This window comes from Lissotriton vulgaris, chromosome 3_1 (genome assembly GCF_964263255.1).
Source record: "Lissotriton vulgaris chromosome 3_1, aLisVul1.2, whole genome shotgun sequence".
NCBI classification, from domain to species: domain Eukaryota; kingdom Metazoa; phylum Chordata; class Amphibia; order Caudata; family Salamandridae; genus Lissotriton; species Lissotriton vulgaris.
This window is the reverse complement of record NC_141689.1, coordinates 253,642,582-253,663,953: the sequence shown is the minus strand read 5'-3', so window position 1 is coordinate 253,663,953 and position 21,372 is coordinate 253,642,582. Positions and strand designations below refer to the sequence as shown.

Here is a 21,372-nt window from a genome sequence, read left to right as displayed (position 1 = left end):
TTTGTCGGAATGCTAACATTGAGAAGTTGTCTAATAAGAAGGACATGGTCCTATCCGTGTGCTGCTATGGCAATTATCAAGATCCATACACAAATCGTCCAGTGCAGCCACAAAAGCTAATTCCATAGTTTGAATAGGGTGAAAGCCCATTTGAGACTCATCCAAAATATGACTGGATTCAAGATAGTAACATAAATATTTTGCTGCATAAACAGTGCAGGAAAATATTGGATCATGGTCTGGTTTCTTCAGAATACAAATAACAGTCCCTTTTTAAAGGAATCGGCAACAGTACCAAGAGAATAGGAAATATCGAAAATATTAACCTTGTCGGTCGCCAGCCCAGTACAAGGACTGGGTCGTTCTGGTTAAGTGTGTCCTTCTTAGAAATATGTCTGAGCAGGTGGGGGCCAAAGCAGGGCTCGAGGTCGACCGATTGCTGGAGGATGACATCCCAGTGTGGTCATGGACGAGGTTGGAAAAGTTTGGCTTTAAACTCTCTAGAGGTCTTTGGCGTCAATTGAGTTCTTATTGATGGCAACATCGAGGAAGCTGCAGGATGGAGTCAAACTGAATTTGATGTTGACTGATACCGACGTAGAGACTAAGAACATAGCTGGATCTATGGCAAAGTCAGGCCCACCAGCGAAGCCCAGTTGGCAAATCAGCTTTGCAAGCTGGTCCCAGTCGTCTGTCCATTCTCTGGAAAAAAGATATTGAAAAAGTTTCTATGCCCCATTTTTTTCGAGTTAGGCAGGAGGAGTAAGCTCTGACACTTATTTAATGATCCAAAGACCATAGGGACACCACACATGTTTGCACCAAATATTGGAGAAAAAATATTGTGTGGAGAAAACATTGTGTGAAGAACAGTGAGGACAAAAATATTGTTTAGGTAAGTTTCTTTGGGTAAGGAAACTTTAACTATACACAGCTCCACATGTATGTACCCTATAATATATATCTTCAAGGTATGTAGATATGGAGTTAAGAACAGTACATCTACATTTACCTTCTTTATACTCCGGTCCTCGACATCTTTGACACGACGTTCCATTCACAAGACATTTTGTCCTCAATATTCTGTCAAACAACCCATAGAGGCCACAAATCACTCCAAGAGAAGCCTCTAGCAGAGTCTAGGGTCGGTCCAAATGAGAACTTGTACAGAGAGAGTTAGGCCTTTTGGGCACCACCTTTCAGCCATTGGCTTTCAAGTATGTTTTATGCTGTGTCATCGCTTGGATGGTCTATCCAGCAAGCCAATGGCATTTTAAGGGGGCAGTGGGTTTGGTAACACCAGACTTCTCGTATTTGGACCTATTGGTATTCTTAGGGGGATACTGCACCACCAACCTTGTAATTGAAGTACTAGTGGTTGTGTTCTTCAGTTCAGAATAATATTGGTGCCTAGAGGATAGATTGTCAACTTTACAGCTTTCTTTGACAAGTCTCTGATCTCCAGTCTTTTACTGGGGTAATGTTTACCGTTTCTGGTCAGTGGAGCAATGCTGCCCAGCCTAAAAAATGCACAGTTCTGCAAAGAGTTTCTCTGCAGCTTTTGTAGGAAGAGAGGCGACTTAAGGAATTTAAGACCATACTTCTACCAACAGTGCGTCCAAGAACACCCGATAATCCTTTATCACCCCTCAAAATGCACTTTGATTTTCATGCACAATATAATTAATGATCGACTTTGATGCAAAAACTCTTGTTTCTAAAGTCTTGATATCTGGATTAAGAGACCACCAGTGAGTGGGTTGGCATTTGGGTCACTGGGAACAGTTGATTAGATACCATATATATATATATATATATATATATATATATATATATATATATATATATACACACACACACACACACACACACACACACACACACACACACACACACACACACACACACACACACACACACACACACACACACACACACACACACACACACACACACACACACACACACACACACACACACACACACACACACACACACACACACACACACACACACACACACACACACACACACACACACACACACACACACACACACACACACACACACACACACACACACACACACACACACACACACACACACACACACACACACACACACACACACACACACACACACACACACACACACACACACACACACACACACACACACACACACACATTTCAACTGATCACAGTTGGAATGTTTGGTTGTTGTGAACACGCGCTTTATAATGGCCATCTACTGGACCCATTCATTCCCCACTATTCACTAGCTAATGCCTTCATTTTTCTCACTTTGTATATAGCTCTTAGGTTTGTAAGGATTGAACACAACATTGTCTTCAGTTAGGTGCTGCCATGTGGTCATATTCTAATAATGAATGCCATTTTATGGTTCAGAATAATTCAGCAAAATCAGGCATGTTTTGTTATTTATGGAAGTACCACCAATTCATGGACATCAAGATAACTAGTGGTGCAGGAAGTGGTCTCCCAGGAAGGGCCCTGGCACTTATTAATATTATTGTTTTTTACAAATTAAGCACTACCAAGCATTATTGTGGGGACGAGGATTGAAGAGCTGACTCTTTTCTAGGTCAAGCAACAATAAAGCATCTTTTTAATTAGGGTAATTAGAACTTGTCATGCCTCTTGCTAGAATACTTTGTCTTTTTTTCTGATTCATAGCTTTGTATTGACACCCGCGGGTTAGGGATATGCTTGGTACTACTCTAGTCTAGGTTATGACTATCCGTGAGGATCCTACGATGCAGAATAAAATGTTACATACTTGTATTCCAAGTTCTTCATCGTATGTATTCTCACTGAAGTAAATGTAAATGTAAATGTCATGGTACTTATAGAGCGCACTGTCACCAGACGTCACCTTGCGGTGTCGCCTATACGGCTTCCTGGCGCTGATACTCATACCGCTGTGGAACCCCTCCTGGCTTTCCCTGTGAAGTGTCCACTCCTGGGCTGCCCAGAGTTCGAGGGTGGGGTCCGTGATTAGAATAGGTACCGAGGCGAGAATTAACAGGTCCGAGGAAATTGAGCCCGAGACCCCGCCGAGGCAGGAATCGAACCCAGGTCCCTGGCCAGAACTCTGCATCAGGGTCTGCCGCTCTAACGATTGAGCCACACTCCTCAACCTTTCTTCCTCCCCATTCGTCAATACCTTTGCCTTTTTAAATCACGTATCACCATTAAAAAAGAACTGAGGTTGTGAGGCAGACTGCCAGTACAATGCATGCTGGGAAAGGAAGCTGCAGGCTTCGTAGGGTAACAGTAGTTTTCTTTGCAGCTTCTGCACTCTTGACCTGGCAGGCTCAGGTTCCTTCTTTTTCTCATTCTGTATATAATTTTATTTTAGGATTGAACACAACATTATCTTCAGCCGGGAGCTGCAATGTGGACCTATTCTATTAATGAATTCAATTTTGTGGTTAAGAAAAATTCAGTAAAAGCATGCCAGTCTTTTTATTAATGGAGGTACCCCCAATTAAATGGATGATAAGGTAACTACCTCCATCTAAAAATTGACTTTAAATGGTTGTAGAGAAAGTTGTCCGGGGTCCCCACAAATGTACAGGAATATTCTCTGTTTATGACTTCTGTGAGGATACACATTACCTAAAGCTAGGAATATAAGTAAATGCCATTTCCTACTGGAATCTGAATGGTTAGACTCAGCCAGAGGAACAGTACCCTAAATGCATGATAAAAGGACAATAATCATGTGTTTCTGTTCGGCTGGATATTTGGTGATATAGGCATAGGCCTATCACAACATACAACCTTTTCATGCGCTACATTCTTTCTCGACTCCCAGATGCAGCAGTTGTCCTGGGTTTATAATGGGGAGCTGCTTCTCAAGGTTTACGGCAGATTTGTTTCCTCAGGTCATCCAGTCTTCATCGTCAGACAGTTGGGTCTTGCTCTGGATCTTGCTCTTACATTTACAGCTCCTCACCTCTGTGGGAAGTATAGTTCTTGTGCTTCCCAGCAGAGCACAGCAGCATGGTTTCTTTCCCTGTACTAGTTTCAAGGGAAACAGTGACATGGGGTGTTGTGAGATGTCACACCAACCTGGTACTGCAGAGCATCTTCGGAGGTCAATAAGTTTAGAAGGGAAGGGACCACAGTAGTTATCTTGTAAAATTGGTACCCCAATCATAGAGAGCCTCTTGCTGGACTTGCTTCCTAGGCTTTCCAAGAAGTAAGCAAAGGGTGAAGGGGACCAACTATTCACGAAAATATTTATTCCATGGAAGACAGCCTAGATACCCTCAGTGAGGAGGTCTTTGATATGTCCACAGCATCCATAGCAGAACACAATGGGGCCAGCTTGTACGGCACAGACGGCTGCGCCTTCTGCCGTGAAATGGCTGGGCAGCTACACTGCCATGGGGTGGCGGTGCCCAAGAGTGCTACAGAGGGCTTTGACGGTGTGGGGCTGAGCCCCAGTCAGTTCTCTCAGGTCCCCAAATCATCTCAGGATTGTTGTGCCATGCCAGGCGTTATTATTCCTGCAGTCCCAAATACAGTTTAAAGGGAGATGTGGCACATCCCAGGCGTATCTGGGCCTCTATGACAGAGCGCTCCATCACAGCAGTCCCGCCGCTGCCTTGGCTGGTTAGGGACATGTTCAGGATGGTCTGCCAGGATCCCTGGCAATTCTTTTTTGGTTGGGTTGGTGAGGATGATGAGGGACTGAGTGAGCCTGGCAGAGCTTGCTAAGAGCACGTCAAACATCTTGCATGCTTGTCCACCCCTCAGGATACCCTTTTGACACATCCTTAAAAAATTCCTCCTCCTCCACCCCCTCTCTTACCTCCACCTCTCAACCCTTACCCTGTCTTACTAGTTCAGAAAAGTCTACACATTAAGCAGACTTATCCGGATGAGTTTTGGGATTCCTGTCTGGAAGTCCTGGTGTTCTGAATCAGAATTTCCTTTCCAGCTGCACAAAAGGTTTTTTGTAACCCTAAATAATACCGGTGTTAAGTATGTTGTGTATTTTAGTCTCGTGGTTGAATACATTTGTAATATTTTTCAAACCCATTCAAAGATTGCTCTGGTGAATGTGAGTGCAACCAGCTTTGTTTGCATTGATAATATTTAGGCAAACTCATTCAAACATGGTCGTAGTGGATCCACATGGGTTATCTTTGAAAGGATGAGTTAAAATAATACATACTGATTTCTTGGTGCCAGATGTGCATGCATGCATATGCACACACATGTGTGATCTTCTTGATGTGGCTAAAAGTCATGGGTGCAAAAAATCTTTTTTTTCAATTTCAAAGTATTTTGTTAAGAATTTTACACATACATTTAAACATCGCTTTCACTTCACAGGGTGACACCCCCACCTGGTCGTACCTGCTTGAGGTACTCGATATGGTTAGAGGTGCGAAGGGAGCGACGAGCTGGAAGGGTGTGGAAGCCACAAAGAAGGAGAGTGGCAAAGAACATTTGAACGTGCTAGCAGCATGGGGCAGGATGAGGTAGTATTGGATGCCCGGATGGGGCGGGCGAAGCAACATAGCGAGTGAGCAGCAGTGTGAGGCAAAGTGAATGGGGAAGAAGCACAAAGGTTAGAGAACAAAAAAAACACGCACTCCCATGAAGGTTTAAAGTAAGGTGACCAGGCTCCCCGGATTTGCCACGATGGGCCCGGTTTTTAGGTTTTGCCTGGCGAAAGCTGCGCTCTGCGCAGCTTTTTCGCGCAGGCGAAAACCTAATGAGTATAGTAGGGGAGACAGGAACGGCCCCCGTCTCCCATTGGCTAGCTCCATAAATGGAGGCTAGCCATTGGAAGAAGGGCCTGTCCGTCAATGCCGGACCAGATTCGGGGGCGTTCCCGAGAATTTTTGGCTTTTGGCTACGTCAGCCGAAAGCCTATTCTCGGGAACGCCCCCGAATCTGGCCCGGCATTGGCAGCAACCAGAAGAAGTCCAGGTGAGTGCTTGCTTTTATTTTGTGGCCGTTCCCACCCCCTCTCCTGCTCTCTGTGTCTCCGGCCCCCGTTCCCGCCCCCCTCCCGCTGGTTCCCATGCTTTGCTCTACAATTCCCGTTCCCTCCCCCCTTCCGCTGCCTCTCCCGCTCTCCGTGTCTCCGGCCCTCGTTCCAGCCCCCCTCCCGCTGGTGCCCGTGCTTTGCTCTACAATGCCCGTTCCCGCCCCCCTCCCGCTCTCCGAAGGCTGGACTAGAAAAGCAAATTAATCCTTTAGACAAAAGACACAATGTAGGTCATCTGAAGATCCGCTCGATTATACGAAGCATACAAGCGCCCATCTTTGTTTCAGATCACAATAGGATTATTGAGGGCGAAGAAACGCAGACTGTCTGCCACCACCCAAGCCTTTGAACCAACGGCTAGGTTTCTTTACAAAACATCTCCTAAGTGTGCAAGTCTAACCATCACTGTGGTTGCCTTCTAGAACAATGAGCACACATTGCTAAGTGTTAACAAGGCAAAAAAAACACCCCGACTACTGACGTCTACATTTAAAAGGATTTCAGCCACCGACATGTAACGTTTTCAACAAATCCTGTGGCCTCAGTCTGTATCTTGCAGTAAACCATATGGCAGTAGGTAATCTGTCGGGTTTATATTTAATGGGCGTTCTTTTCTTTTTAAATCAGACATTCCTCACTCATGCCCCTTTATATGGGGGCCGCCATCGGAAGACCCCAAGAGGCTGTATGTAATCAACAAAAAGCCTATGCTCCTGCAACAGAATCAACCATCTAATTCCCTTTGGAAACAAAGCAGGGTTGGTACCTGCAAACGTGATAATTAGAAAGTCAAGCACAGAATCCACCACCGATGCTTGCAAAGCACACAAATAAAGCACATTGAATACAGAACCTCAGAAACAGGTCGAAATCTAACCAGCCCGAAGCTCAGCACTAAAAGTCTTAGCGACATTCTCTTTTGCGAAATGAAGACTTTCAGTGATTGGGTAATATAATCGAGTTATACTGAGGTTTAAAAGACAGCCACTGGAGGATGAAGTTGCTTAAATGTGCTAAGTAAGAGTTTCCAACTACATGGTAAAGAGCAAGAAGTGGATATAAACACAATCGGAGCCTGGGGTATATAAACTGTTGTTAACTTGCATTTACGTCTAGGTGAGCAATATGCCTCAAAGATCCGCTTCAAACTTTTTCTATAAAATAAGTATGGTTATCTATTTTGCTCAATGCATTCCAAGCCATAAAATTAATCGCTGCAGTTTATTTATTTATAAAGCGCGACATTCATCCATGGAGATATCATGGCGCTAAGAACGGACTAGTGGTGCGAGAAGGTGCAGCCTCCTACCCTGGACTTTTTAATCCTTTTCGTTTCAGTAAAACATCTGCATGTTTCTCTAGAATTGATTGCCTGCACATTTCTCTAGAATTGTTTGCCTGCACGTTATATTTCCCAAGTTACAAAGCGCGCTTCCGAGTTTGGTCATAAGAGTGCGTGCTGTAATCCTGTGTAATTTCCCCGCTTTGTGCATTTGTGTCAAATTCGGAATACTCCTAAAGTATTTATGGAGATAGAGTAGGAGCAGTCCTGGATGAACTGAAAGTAAACTCTCTGTCCTAGGTGTTCTCTTCCAGTTGGTACCTGCTGTCCGAACCTATTGTTCTTAGTACCTGTTAAGACCTGAACAACGGGATCAGGGAGATTAGCTGGTGTGAATGCTTTGTCCGGGCCCATTGTCCTAGAGTTTCACAAAATGTGCACTGTGCATGTATTGCATTTAAGCGCGTGGCTAATTCATTTTTTTCACTTGGTCTCGGTCCTAGAGTTTCACACAATGTGCACCATGCATGTATTGCATTTAAGCGCGTGGCTTATGCATTTTTTTCACTTGGTCTCGGGTTCTCATGGGGATAATCATGAGCCTGAGGGTTCAAACCTGTCAGCTGGCTTGATTTACTCTTCTTGCAGGTCCTTTTTAAACAACTAATTCATCACTCTACAGTTTAGAAGCACGATTTTCCAATTCTAGCTCAGTATTGTGGACACTATTGTTTTAGCCCAAAATGGATGCAGTTTTGCTCAAGGAACGGTTTAATTCCCCCGCCCTTCTTCAAAAAACCCCTCCCGTTGCTATGATGAGGATTATTTTGCTAGAGCATTCTGGGACTGCAGATGTAGACTGCGGCAAAAATGTTTGTATGCACCTGGAAAAATTATTTCCCGGTCTCCTGCCTAAAATAAGATATAGTATTGTAGCAAATCAGTTAAACACCTTAAAATATAACAAAAACAAAAGCCTTCTTGAATATAATGATTCTCTTTTTGGTCATTTTGTAAATAATGGGCATTTTAAAATAGCCTCGTATCCCAAGCAGGCATCACCATGAAATCGATGATTTTTGATCTTCTGGTTACCAAGCAACCTGGTGAGCTATTGCGGCAGCAGCAGACATGTTCCTGTCAGCTGAAAACGTACACATTGTTTTTGAGTCTGTCAAGATCCTATAAGCAGGTCATCTGATTTGAACATCTGCTCTGTAGATATTTAGCAGTGTTTCCCTCCGTTACAATCACCCCCCCCTCGTTTTTGTGTCCTTCTGCCCTCTGTCTGCCGCGTGTTTTCTGCCAATCTGCCCTCCGTTACAATTACCCCCCCCTCGTTTTTTTGTCCTTCTGCCCTCTGTCTGCCTAGTGTTTTGTGCCGTTCTGCCCACCCTTAGAATCATCCCCCCCTCGTTTTTGTGTCCTTCTGCCCTCTGTCTGCCTGGTGTTTTGTGCCGTTCTGCCCTCCGTTACAATCATCCCCCCCCTCGTTTTTGTGTCCTTCTGCCCTCTGTCTGCATAGTGTTTTGTGCCGTTTTGCCCACCATTAGAATCATCCTCCCTGCCCCCTACCTCCGTGAAATACTCTGACTCTGCTCCCTACCCTCCCTTGGCGCCTAAAACTGTCCCCTGCCATGCACCCTACAAAGCCTCAACTTAGTTAACTGTCCCTTCTCTGTGTACTTCGAGGCCGTAAAATGTAAGCCTAGGCACAAATGGATGGTTGGATTTGTGGGGTAAAGTTTTATTTAATGTGATTTTATGTAGCGCGAAGGTGTCAGAGCGCTTTACCTAAGAACCAGTTGCCAAACCTAAGGCCTTTGATTTACATGCGTTAAGTAAAAGATACAAACAGGAAAACAATTGAAATGTACTAGATGTAGTCACACAAAGAAGAGACTGTTGATTCTCGTTATATTTCTATATACATATAGAAGGGATATGAATAGATGTACTGCAAGAGTCACATAGGAATGTTAGAGTAGAAAGGTCTACTGCATATACTAGTGAATACAGTCATCTCTATATACAGAAAAAATTAGTTATATTTAGAGGGGTTGGAGTGGGACGCAGTGGGTGGATGGATGGATGTATGCATGATGCATGGATGTATGGGTGGATGCATGGATGGGTTGTTGGTTGGATGGGTTGGTGGATTGCATACATTGTTGAGGGATTGGCTGTATATATGCATCTATCCATCCACCCATCCATGCATCTATCCATACACCCATCCATGCATGCACCCATCCATGCATCCACCAACTCATCCATGCAAGTATTACAACAAGAGCCCGCAGCTCTCCTTCGTCTCTCCTCGCCCCCTTCCCTGAGCCCGCAGCTCTCCTTCATCTCTCCTCGCCCCCCCTTCCCTGAGCCCGCAGCTCTCCTTCGTCTCTCCTCGCCCCCCCTTCCCTGTGCCCTTCCATGCTATTGTAAATGACAATGCCAATTATTTATGTTAAAAAAAAAACCTAAATAAATATAATGTCAAGAGCAATGCCAATAGCTCTAACTTTAACAAAGGCAAAACCATTGCATTGTAAATGCTTGTTTCTCAGCTGTCCCAGCAGATTTCATTAAATGTAGCTCATGTCCCGGTTTTTGAAGAGGGTGGACTGAAAACCGCGGGAGGTGCTTTTTTATGTTTTATTAAGCAGGGATAGTTAGCAGTTTTTTCAAGGAAGCAATTTAAGTAACAGGTAAGCCGCTGGGTTTAAAATTTGCATTTCATGTATATTCCACCTGCCTGTTCTGTACTTTTCTGCTGAGGAGGGTTGTCATTCTATGTGCTCGCTTCTGTTTTTGTGGAATGTCCCGGTTTTTGGCTCTAAAATTCTGGTCACCCTACTTTAAGGTAATAGAAAAAAGTAGTTCCCTGAATGTAGCACCAACAGCTGTGGAAGGATACAAGTCACCCAGAACACCGAGTCCTAATATGCTTCTGGGTGAGACGAATGCAATAATCAATTATATGAAGTAAATTTAAAAAAAAAAAGAGAATTTTTTTCACACTTGTATTATAGGAGGAGATGCGCAAGGAGCAGCAGATCTATCGGGACTACCTAGCCAGGCAGTTGGAAGAGGAGAAACTACAGGAGAAAGAAATGGACAAATTGATTGATGCAGAATTGCAGAAAACCTGGGCCAAGCGTGCAGCGCAAATGCGGTTAGAAAGAGAAGCCCGGGACCGCTTAATGCAAGAGGTCATGGATATGCGACATCTACAGATATGTGAACAATGTAAGGATCTGTTTAGTTATGTTTTGTATACTCCATGCTGATGTTTTTATGGTTAGTAGATAAAGAATATTATACTCCTATATTTTTTGTGCAAGAATTGATCATGTGAAGGCTTACCAAAAGAAATGCTGAATCTTCTAAATGGAAGGATTAAGGGAATAAGGGCCAGATGTACGACACATTTTTGCATACGAAAAACGGTTTTGTGAACCCGTTTCGCTTGCAAAAACCTATCGGGCCATGCACATAGCCTATTTAGCGAGTCTCAATTTTTTTGAGACTCGCTAAATAGGTTTTTCGCCTCGCTATTTTGAAGGGGCGGTCCCTTCCAAATAGTGAGTCTCAAAACTATGTACAAATGTTTTGCGACCCTCAAAACTATGTACAAATGTTTTGCGACCGCAATTGCGGTCACAAAACACTTGCAATTACCACCTACTTCAAGTAGGTGGTAATGCATTCGCAAATGAAAAGGGGTCCTTTCCAAATGCATGCAAAATATTTTTTTAGGGCAGGCAGTGGTCCCAGGGACCAATGCCTGCACTTAAAAAACGAAATAAAACCGTTTCATTTTTATTTTTTAAATGCATCCCGTTTTTCTTTTAGAAAAAGGGGATGCATTTAAAAAAAACAACTGCTTTATTTAAAAGCAGTCCCAGACATGGCAGTCTGCTGAGCCCAGCAGGCCACCATCCCTGGGAGGGCTGGCATTCCCCATGGGCTCGCAAATTGCGAGAGGCTCATTAATGTTAATGAGCCTCGCAATTTGGGATCCCATTGGGAATCGCAAACAGTGTTTAACACACTGTTGTACATTTCATTTAGTGCCTCGCAATGTGCAACTCGCAATGTGTCGCAAATTGCTAGGCGCTAAATGACATGGTCGTACATCTGGCCCAGAGACTGATAGATGTAGAGTTAACTGTAAGTGTCTGCAACTGACTTCCAGGCTGTTGTATCCATTACAAATAATGATACAGATGGTACACAACGGGTAACCATGTATGTCACTGATACATTTTGGAGGCATGTAATAACTATGTCTCAAGGCTCAGTGTTTTTTTAAATGTCTTGAGAGCCCAAAAATCGCGTTTTCCATCATGCCTTACCCCTTGCATATAATTATGTGACCTATAAACACATTTTTGTAATTTGGTATGTTACTTGAAAATTAGAATTATCTTATACCTGGATATTTCTTAGAATATTTCATAGATATAATGTGATCTGCATGAATAATGGGTTTGAAATCAAAGGTAATATAAAGAAATATATGATCATTTCTTCCTCTCTTGTTCCTCTTCAAAGTAACAAACTTTGTGCAGAGGGTTTTTTATTCATTTACTTTGAAATAGGGCAGAGTTCTTTTGCTTTCGTTGTTTCAAATATTCTCTACTTTGCATTACCATTTTCACAATTTCAGTACTTTGTCCTATGTAGATAAAGCCCACTTTATTTTTACCGATTGTTCTTTATTCTCTAAGACAAACGCATCATATGTACACCTTTTCAGCTGGGAGTCTTCAATACTAGAGATATATATATATTTTTAACAAACGCTTTTCGTTACCATTTTATAATTTGTAACAAGTATAAAGTTACATCAGAACATGAAGGAGGCTATTCATGCATTTTCATAAGCCAGCCCCGCACTGTACAACCTTTAGTCAGTGTGACCGTGGGGCGCATTCTATGAACTAGATATCAATTAGTCTGGAAAAAGCTGCACATTAAAGAAAACACTCATGGGCAAAGGCCCTGCAATACAACTAAGACTGATTGTCCGTCCCCATATGTGCCCTAATTTCCATATCAAGGAGGCAAAATATTGCTAATAAGCGCTAGAGCCAGTTAGGTCTTCTTTCAACATCCACATCAACGTTAAACGTATCGAAGAAGAGTCAACTCCCACTGAAGCAAGCTCAGTAACCACAAACCCAGATTTCCCATCTCCTAAGTAACTTCACTGGCTACCTATTGAGAAAACAGCATATTTGAAAGCCTTTATATATATATATATATATATTTATATATATATATATATATTCACTGAAAAAACCATAGGTTTCACACCAGTTATAGTTAGCTGAACATTTTACTCATACAAAACCATTGAAATTCCCACGTTATAGTTAGTTGGACTCACTATAACTCGCGCGCCCGCAATCCACTGCTGATGATGTCACATATTACATCATTCATGACATGGTCAGTTACATCACTGATGACATCATCCAGTGACTGTGTGTTTCTGTAAAGTTTAAATATGTTTTACATATTGAAGAATGAGTGGATGTATAAGTGTCTGGATGAAGGATTTAGTAGGTGCGTGACTGACTGTATAAGTGAGTGATTAAATGTGTCTTACGGAATGCATTGGTTAGTGACTATACTGTCAGAATGTGTGCATCAGTATGTCTGTTGTTGTGTAAGCTGCTGCATATGTTGATCAGTTATATGAGTGGCTATATGGGGTATTGATTGATTGCCCAAGTATTTGTATGTGAGGCTGAGTGTGTGTGTGGGTGGCTGGGAGGTGTGTGGCTCTGTGCATAGATGTGTAAGCAGTTGATTCACCTGGTGTATGGGTTCAAGAGTACATGTGGAAACAGCTGTATGGGCAGTTGACTGTGTGCATGGGTGTTTTGGTGACTGAATGGATATCTCAGTGCTACATTTCCAAGTAAGTAGATATATAAAACATAGTGCATGTGAGAGTTGGCATATATAAATGACTATACACGAGAGCCAGTGATTGTGTGAGTGGCTGTATGGATCAATGTGTTCTTGTAACAGTGATTGTATAAGATAGTAAGTATGTGTTAGTATATGTTTGTATATTTGAGGTGTTGTCTATATAACTGTATAGATGAGGAAATGGGAGTGTGATTGATTCTTTGCATGACTGATTAGGTGTGTGAGTAACTCCATGGATGAGTGCTTATGATAGTGTTGTATTGATGAGTGTCTGTATGTATGAGTGATTGTATGTGTGAATGAGTGGATGTGTGTGTAAACCTAGGAATCGGTGAGTGCGTATGTAGTTACTGGTATTGGTGTGTCAATAATTTCAGGAATGGTAGTTTGTATTTAACACTTGGTGTATCAAAGGTTAGATCAGAGTGTGAGCAGGTGCATCGTATTATCACATGGATGATGTCATCAGTGATGTCACTGACCATGTCATGAATGAAGGAATATGTGACATTATCAGCAGTGGATTGCGGGTGCGCAAGTTATAGTGAGTCCAACTAACTATAACGTGGGAATTTCAATGGTTTTGTATGAGTAAAATGTTCAGCTAACTATAACTGGTGTGAAACCTATGGTTTTTTCAGTGAATTTCAAAGGTTTTTTAAATCCTAATTCCTAACTATAACAAGTGTGTAACCTATGGTTTTTTCAGTGAATTTCAAAGGTTTTTTAAAAGCTAATTCCTTACTATAACGAGTTTGTAACCTACGATTTTTAAAGTGAATTATTAAGTTTTTTTAATAGCTATTTTTTATAACTATTATTTATTATATTTTTAATAAAAAAAAAGTAATAATTTTTCAATGTATTTTTCTTGTAGTTTAAAAAATTTTTTTTTTACCTCGGAGCGCTCAGGGTTCGCGCACCCGTAAACGCACCCGTACACGTATCGAGAGCTCTATTTCCGCGTGCGAAAAAAAATAAAAGTATGTATTTAAAGTAAATAATAATGCAATACATTCAGTGGCATACTTATAAAAGTATTATTTTTGATTTTAAATAACCGTATTTTAACTTTAAACGCATTTCCTAAAATCTAACAAAATGTCATGATGGCACACCGCGTAAGCGCCCCCGGAAGCGCCTACGTACGTGCCTCGTAAGCGCCCCCGGAAGCGCTCCGGAGCGCGTAGCGTAAGCGCATCAAGTCATGTGACCTTAAAATAACACTTTTCATTGGTTGTTAACAGTTTGTTTACAACTAATGAAAACCCCACTCATTTCCTTCACTACCTCTTTCACTTTGGAGAGAGCAAGACCTGTTCCCTTTTTCTCCTCTTCAATTCTATGGAAAAAATGACTGCAAGAGCATCAAGCAGCAGTGACTCTGATGAGTTTCTCCATGAGGAATCTCCTCAACCAAAAGTTACGGAGCACTTCATCTGGAAGTTTTTCAGCATTCCAGAAGGTGAGAAGAAAGTGAATGCTCCAAAGGTGGAATGCAAGATATGTCACACAATTCTTTCACGTGGTGACCCCAGAAAAAAATACAGTTTTAGGAACTCCACCATGATTAGACATGTGCAAAGAAGGCACCCCCAGAACTATGCCCGGGAGATTGTCAGGGACCTGGCACGGAATGCACTGAGAGATGGGGCCAGCACCTCGACTGGTGGTGCAACAGCTTCTGAAAGAGAAGGTGGAAGAATGATCCGGAACGTGCAGCCGCAGTTTGCACGCATGAAAATTCTATGCATGGACTGCGATGAACTGCTCTGTTATGGGGAGCAGAGTATTGAACTGATTGCTCGGAGGAGAGAGGAACACCGCTGCCATCCCCATCCCAAATTTTTCACCTTTTTTTGCTCCTGTTGAGCAGTTTTGGAATCCCTGGTTTTGTTTTTCCCCTAAAAAAAATACAAAAAAATATAAAATCGTTATAAAACAGAAGAAAAAAAAGTTATTTTCAGAGCTACCCTACCTCTAAGCACTCTAAATTATATTTGTACTCTAATTTTTTTACACTGTTTTTCCCCGTGGTGCGCTCAGGGTGCGCGTACCGGGAAGCGTACATGGGAACGCACCCAGCGCTTACCCCGCGAAAATAAAAAATAAAAAAAATGTTTTTTTGCCCTTCAGGGTCCTTCTAGGCCCCCCTCAGAAAACCTAGGGGGTCAGGGAGGGTCTACCCTGCCCCCTTATAATCATTTCCTCCTTTTTTTTCACCTCTTGTGTCTCGATTCTACAGACACCCGAGAGCCAATCAGCTTTCCGCTCGCGCACTTCCGTGTTGCGCAGGGTGCACTCCACGGGACGCGTACCGGTAAGCGCTGGAAGCGCGCATATAGATATATATGTGTTTTTTAACCTAATTTTCGTAAAAACCACTGGAGCAATTTTCACCAAATATAGAAAAGGCACTTCTGCGTACCAGTCCCTAAAATTTTGCAAAGTTTGGTGTAATTCCGTTCAGCGGTTCGGGCTGTAGCCTTGTCTATTCGTCCTATGGAAATTAACATGGGGAAAACACGTTTTGGGACCCCCTTTTTTCTCGGCCCCTGCTTGACGAATCCCCCCGAAACTTCCAGGGAAGAAGCAGAGCAAATCATAAATCACTATGCTGTGCAGCAGACATACCATTTTCAGAACTTTTCAGTTGCGTCAACCACACCAGGTTCTTTGACCTTCTTCCCTTTGCTATCTGAGAGTACCCAAAGTTAAAAGATCTCTGCACAGAGGCAGCTTCTTTCCATACCAAACATGCAGGACCTGAAACTCTCTTCCACTGCAGATCTGTACCATGAGCAGTACCTTCAGTTCCAAAACCCTTAAAAAACCTGGCTCTTCACTTTGCAATTTTTCATGATTAAGCTCAATCAGCACCAGGACACCATAACGGTAATTGCAGGCTCTATCAACTGCTAAATAAATACATTGTAGTCAATTAAATAAACCTGACTTGAACACCCAAGAAAAGAGTAATTTGGGGGTATTTAAAAACCCTAAGACTCCAGAACAGGCACTAAACAACTAATGCTTGATGGTGAATTGCACAAGTTGATTAAGACGAATTTGTCTTCAGGTCGTTGATCTACATAAAGGTCAAGTTCCATGTACCTAAGGCAGTTATTCTACTTCCTTACTCACACTCCGTTTACTGATGATAATCACATTCAATAGCTGTTCTTTTTCACCCTCCAACAGTGATACATGAAGCCATACATCCACTTCCCGTGTATTAATGGCGGCCATATCCTGGACGTCGGGGTAGAATTATTCAAAGAGTCACATTTGGGAAAGTGACTCTTGGTGTGCTTCTGAGAAGGAGAGAGTGGGAGAGTACCTTAGCCCTTGGGACACTAATGGTAAACTACAGTATCCACTGTGTCACTTTGTCCTGATGTTGCAAAGAGGATTCTCAATGATATTGTATTGCAGTGTGCTGATATTAGGCAGGCAGGTACATTTGTTTTCTCCATATCATGTGACGCACCAAAGTAGATGCCAGTGGGCCCTGCCTTGGCTTCCATTTTCTTGCTTTGTTAGGGCCCACACTTGACAGGCCCTGATCCACTAAGATCACTGATTAAGTTAAGCCATGTAGTTCTGGGGTTGCATTTGGGAACTGGTTTGATTGGATTTGAGCCTGGATTGATCGATGCAGTAATTATGTTGAGTTGATGCATGGGGAGAAAAGCTTAGCGGCTTGATTTGTTTGCTCGTATATTTTTTGACACCTACAAAGAGGAAGGTAAAGTAAATTTCCATGACTATTTAGGCAATCACAATCCCCTTAAGAGGCAGAGGATAATTTAGTCCTTGCAGTAGGAGAACATTACCTATCTGGTGAAAACATGTCTAAGCAATGGTGCGGATGCTAAAGTGGGGAAACATTGGAGGATGGATTGGATACACTATGTGTCATTCACCCCCTCTACATAAGGAGTTTTAACTTTACATTCTAAAGATAATCAAGTCATGATGAACTCATTTCATGCAGCTAGAACATGGTCATAGTGTAGCAGCTTATGCTGATTGTATAGTAATCTTGTGCATCTCCTGCCATTTTATAAGCATAATGATATCGACCCTTGGTTCTATGATGGGCTGCGACAGGAATAACTGGAATCGGTGAAGACTTTTGTAATAGGGGAGGTGAATTTCATTTTGTCAATGACACCGACTGGGACATATAATCCAAAAGTACAGGTTTGTTTATGTCTACTTGTGAGGAGTGTCACTTTCCAATGACTTGGAGATACAAACAGCATCCACATGGAATTCTCTTACTGTACTGACAATCTGCTCCTCTTACCTTATCAGTGGCGGTTGGTGACAGTCAAAAATGGTGCGGCGACATAAATACAATAAACATACAATAACTATACATACATACACATAAACATTAAAAAATTAATAAAGAAAAAAAAATAGCATAGCCTGCAGCATGCCTTCGATGTTCTCCAATCCCCAGCTCCAGACTCCTCCGAGCACAAGGTCCCACAGTTCTCACAGGTCCCTATCCAATCTAGACACTGTTCTCATGCTGTGAAGCAGCATGAGTGAAGCAATATCACAGGATGTGAAGCCCTTGGCTTCAATCTCCATCTTTCGGTCACACAGACATGTACAGGGATTCTCATCTATAGACCACCGGGCCCCATTGGCTCTTTTTTTGAGGACCTGCAGTCTGCTTTAGCTACATCCTGCATGCGAGTAGAGCACTGCATGCTACTGGGCGATTTAAACTTGCACATGGATTCAATAACAGACGCTGAAGCGTCCAAATTGCGGGACATCACTACATTGCTGGGCCTCGCCCCTTTCATAGATAGTCCCACCCATGTCAAAGGCCACACGCTTGACTTAATTTTTTCTACGGTGCCTATCGAGGTGTCCCCGCCGCTCCCTGTTCTCTGGTCAGACCATTTTTTAATAAATTTTGTTATAATACATGAGTCTAGGACCAGCCAAAGATCACAGAGGGAGAAGACTCGACAGTCTAGAGCTTTTCACTTAGTGACAGCTGACATGCTCTCTGATGCGCTATATCAACACCCGTGTCAACTGACAGGGCACATAGAAGTGGATGTAACTTTGGTGCAGAACTGGTTACAAACAAGATTTGAGAAGTTAGCCCCTTTGAAGGCAGCTAGAATAGCCCCTTGCCATGACTCCGCTCCTTGGTTTACCCCCACACTACGCACAATGCGCCAAGATTGCAAAAAGGCGGAAAGACTCTGGCGCCGTATGTACGATCCTGTGGAGAAGACCAAGTATCGTGATGTTATGAAACTGTATCACAAACAGATTGCTGTAGCCAAAAAGGACTACCTCGAACATAGAATAGACCAAGCTGATAACACGAGCAGGGAACTGTTCAGAATTGAGGCGCCCTCTCACACTCTCACACGGAAGACTGGATTAGGCAGCTTGCTGACTTTTTTGTCACAAAAATCAGAAAGATTCAGGACTCTTTTCCCCCTGTGGCTACTTCTGTGGATGCCGCTGCCCCAGTTTCCAACTGGAGGTCGGCTTCTACCTCAGAGGTAGAGCCAGGGCCCACACTATCGGTTTTTCCCCAGTTGTCCTGTGAAACCTCACTTGAGCTACTATCCCGGCTTCAATCCGGTTCACCTTTGGATGCTTGTCCAGCTAAGTGTCTGGCCAAGGTGGCTTCGGCAGTGAACAGCTTGCTGAACCCCTTGCTCAATTTGTCACTGAGCTCCGGGGTGGTACCTTGAGAATGGAAACATGCACTCATTCTGCCGCTGATTAAAAAACCTCTGTTAGATCCCCTGCAGCTGGCTAACTATAGACCGATCTCCCTCCTCCCTGCTCTGGCGAAGGTGGTTGAGAAACATGTTCAACACTCTCTCACCACCTTTATCGAGAATAACAACCTGCTCCACGATTCTCAATCTGGCTTCCGCGCTAATTATAGCACGGAGACAGCCCTCGTGGAGGTGACCGACGCCATCAGGGAGACGCTCGATCTGGGGGGAAAGGCTATGTTAGTCATGCTTGACCTGTCGGCGGCGTTCGACACCGTCCCCCACGCAGGCCTCCTTTTAAGACTCAGGGAGATAGGACTGAGGGGGACGGTGCTGAACTGGTTCCAATCCTTCCTAGCCGACCGTCGGCAGGTGATCTGGGCTCCACCGTTCTCCGCGGAAATGCCATCGCTAGAGGTGGGGGTGCCTCAAGGGTCCATTCTGAGCCCCACCATCTTTAACATCTATATGGCCCCTCTGGCGAGGGTAGCGGAGGCTTATGGGGCCCGGGTCATCTCATACGCTGATGACACTCAGCTCCTGTTTACATGCAGGAAGGGAGAGGTGTTTGACGGCGACAGAATTAAAGACTGTTTGAGTGCAGTTTTCAAGTGGTTTCAGCGGCACAGCCTGAAATGCAACTCAGATAAGTCTGAGCTGCTCTTTTTCGGCTGTGCCCCTGCCCCTGGGTGGAAGTCGTGGTGGCCCCAGGATATGTTTCCTCCTGAGACGTCATCTTCCCAAGTGAAAAACCTTGGAGTTGTATTCCATGGCGATCTCTCTTTTCGACCCCACATTCTGGGGCTATCGGGGAAATGCTTCGGCATCCTTAAGATGCTTAGGAAATTCCTTCCACTGCTTTCCCTACAATACCGTAAGACCGTAGTCCAGGCGCTTGTGGGATCTAGATTAGATTACGCTAATGCGCTCTTTGCAGGTCTGCCAAAGTACCTCTTGTCCAGACTGCAAATCGTCCAAAACTCGGCGGCTAGAGCCATATTCGGCCTGCCAAGGAGAGCCAGCGCCTCAGTGCTGCTTAAAAGGCTGCACTGGCTACCTATCTCGAGTAGAATTAGGTTCAAAATCCTCACTTTGGCATTCAAAGCCCTTCATTCTATTGGCCCCGGCTACATTAGGAAGCGCATTGCTCCCTATGTTCCGCGGAGGATGTTGCGGTCTGCCGATTTGGCAAAAATGGTAGTTCCTGCTTTGAAACGAGTCCGGATGGGAGGCCGGTCCTTCCAATATGTGGCGGCTCGTTTGTGGAATGAGCTCCCTCTCTCCCTCCGTAATGCCAATAATCTTCTGGCTTTCAGGAAGGAGCTGAAGACCGTGCTTTTCTCTACATGATCTCTGTGACTGCTGCGCCTCTGCTTTGTTGTTTTCTGAGTTTTTCAGGCCTCTTTGCTAAAGCGCCGGGACACCCCTCGGGGTAGCCGTGCGCTCTAAAAGTACGGCTATAACATAACATAACAACTGGATTGGCTGGAGCAGGCTGCCTCAGTGCTCAAAAAGGCACTGGAGGCTTGTGCCTGCTCTTCAACCCAACTGCCTAGGACAGCAAGGTTGTAGATTTTAAATAGCGCATGTTGGTTTGGCCATAGCATGGTAGCCAGCCAAACCGACATGCAGACTGCAAACTGAAGGGGCCTCTCGCCATTGCTGCCAATCAGCAGCAATGATGCACATGCCCACCTTGTCTTCTCCATTTGGCAGAAAACTGGAAAAATAAATTGTAATAAAACCATTCATTCCCATTTTATTTTTCCAACTTTCTGCGCAACAGTGTGTGGGTCGGGAGGGGGGACAGTGATCCTCTGCTCCTATGGGAAAACCGTCCCTGGGTGCAATAAATAACACCCACCTATTCTAAGGCAATAATAACATGTTGATTTTAGTGCGTTTCACATCAAAAAATGCATAGCACCGTAAATACCATACCGTTTTCCCCAGTAAAATTCGGGCATGCTTGGCTTGCTGAAATTTTCAGTGTGGTATTTATTGCACATGGTAACACTGGGTGTGGTAACTGCCACACAACTTGAAATTCTGACCCCTGAGCACAGGCCCACTCATAATCCGTGCCTGGGCGTGATAACCCTGCATCCCATGTACTTGCCGGTCAAACCTGTTGGGACCTAAAGGGAGACAAACACTTGGAAAATACCGGGACGTGTACATTTTTTAGTGTGGTACGCGGAAAAATCTTCTTGGTCACATTTTAGAAGCTTTACTCGCACTAATACCCATTTATTGCACCTGGTAAATATTACTCCTATTACCTGGCTATTATTAATAGGGTCTTATTCTGGGCCTCCCTAATTAACAATTTCAGTTGTCTTG

General features: G+C 43.6%; 1 protein-coding gene across 1 annotated transcript in view; it reads left to right on the top strand.

Moving 5' to 3' along the window:
• CFAP53 (cilia and flagella associated protein 53) overlaps window positions 1–21,372 on the top strand; it is a 135,153-nt gene that overhangs the window by 83,892 nt on the left and 29,889 nt on the right. Inside the window, exon 6 of the mRNA XM_086960378.1 lies at window positions 10,345–10,561. Coding sequence (XP_086816504.1) covers window positions 10,345–10,561 — 217 coding nt within the window. The remainder of the gene's footprint in view (window positions 1–10,344; window positions 10,562–21,372) is intronic.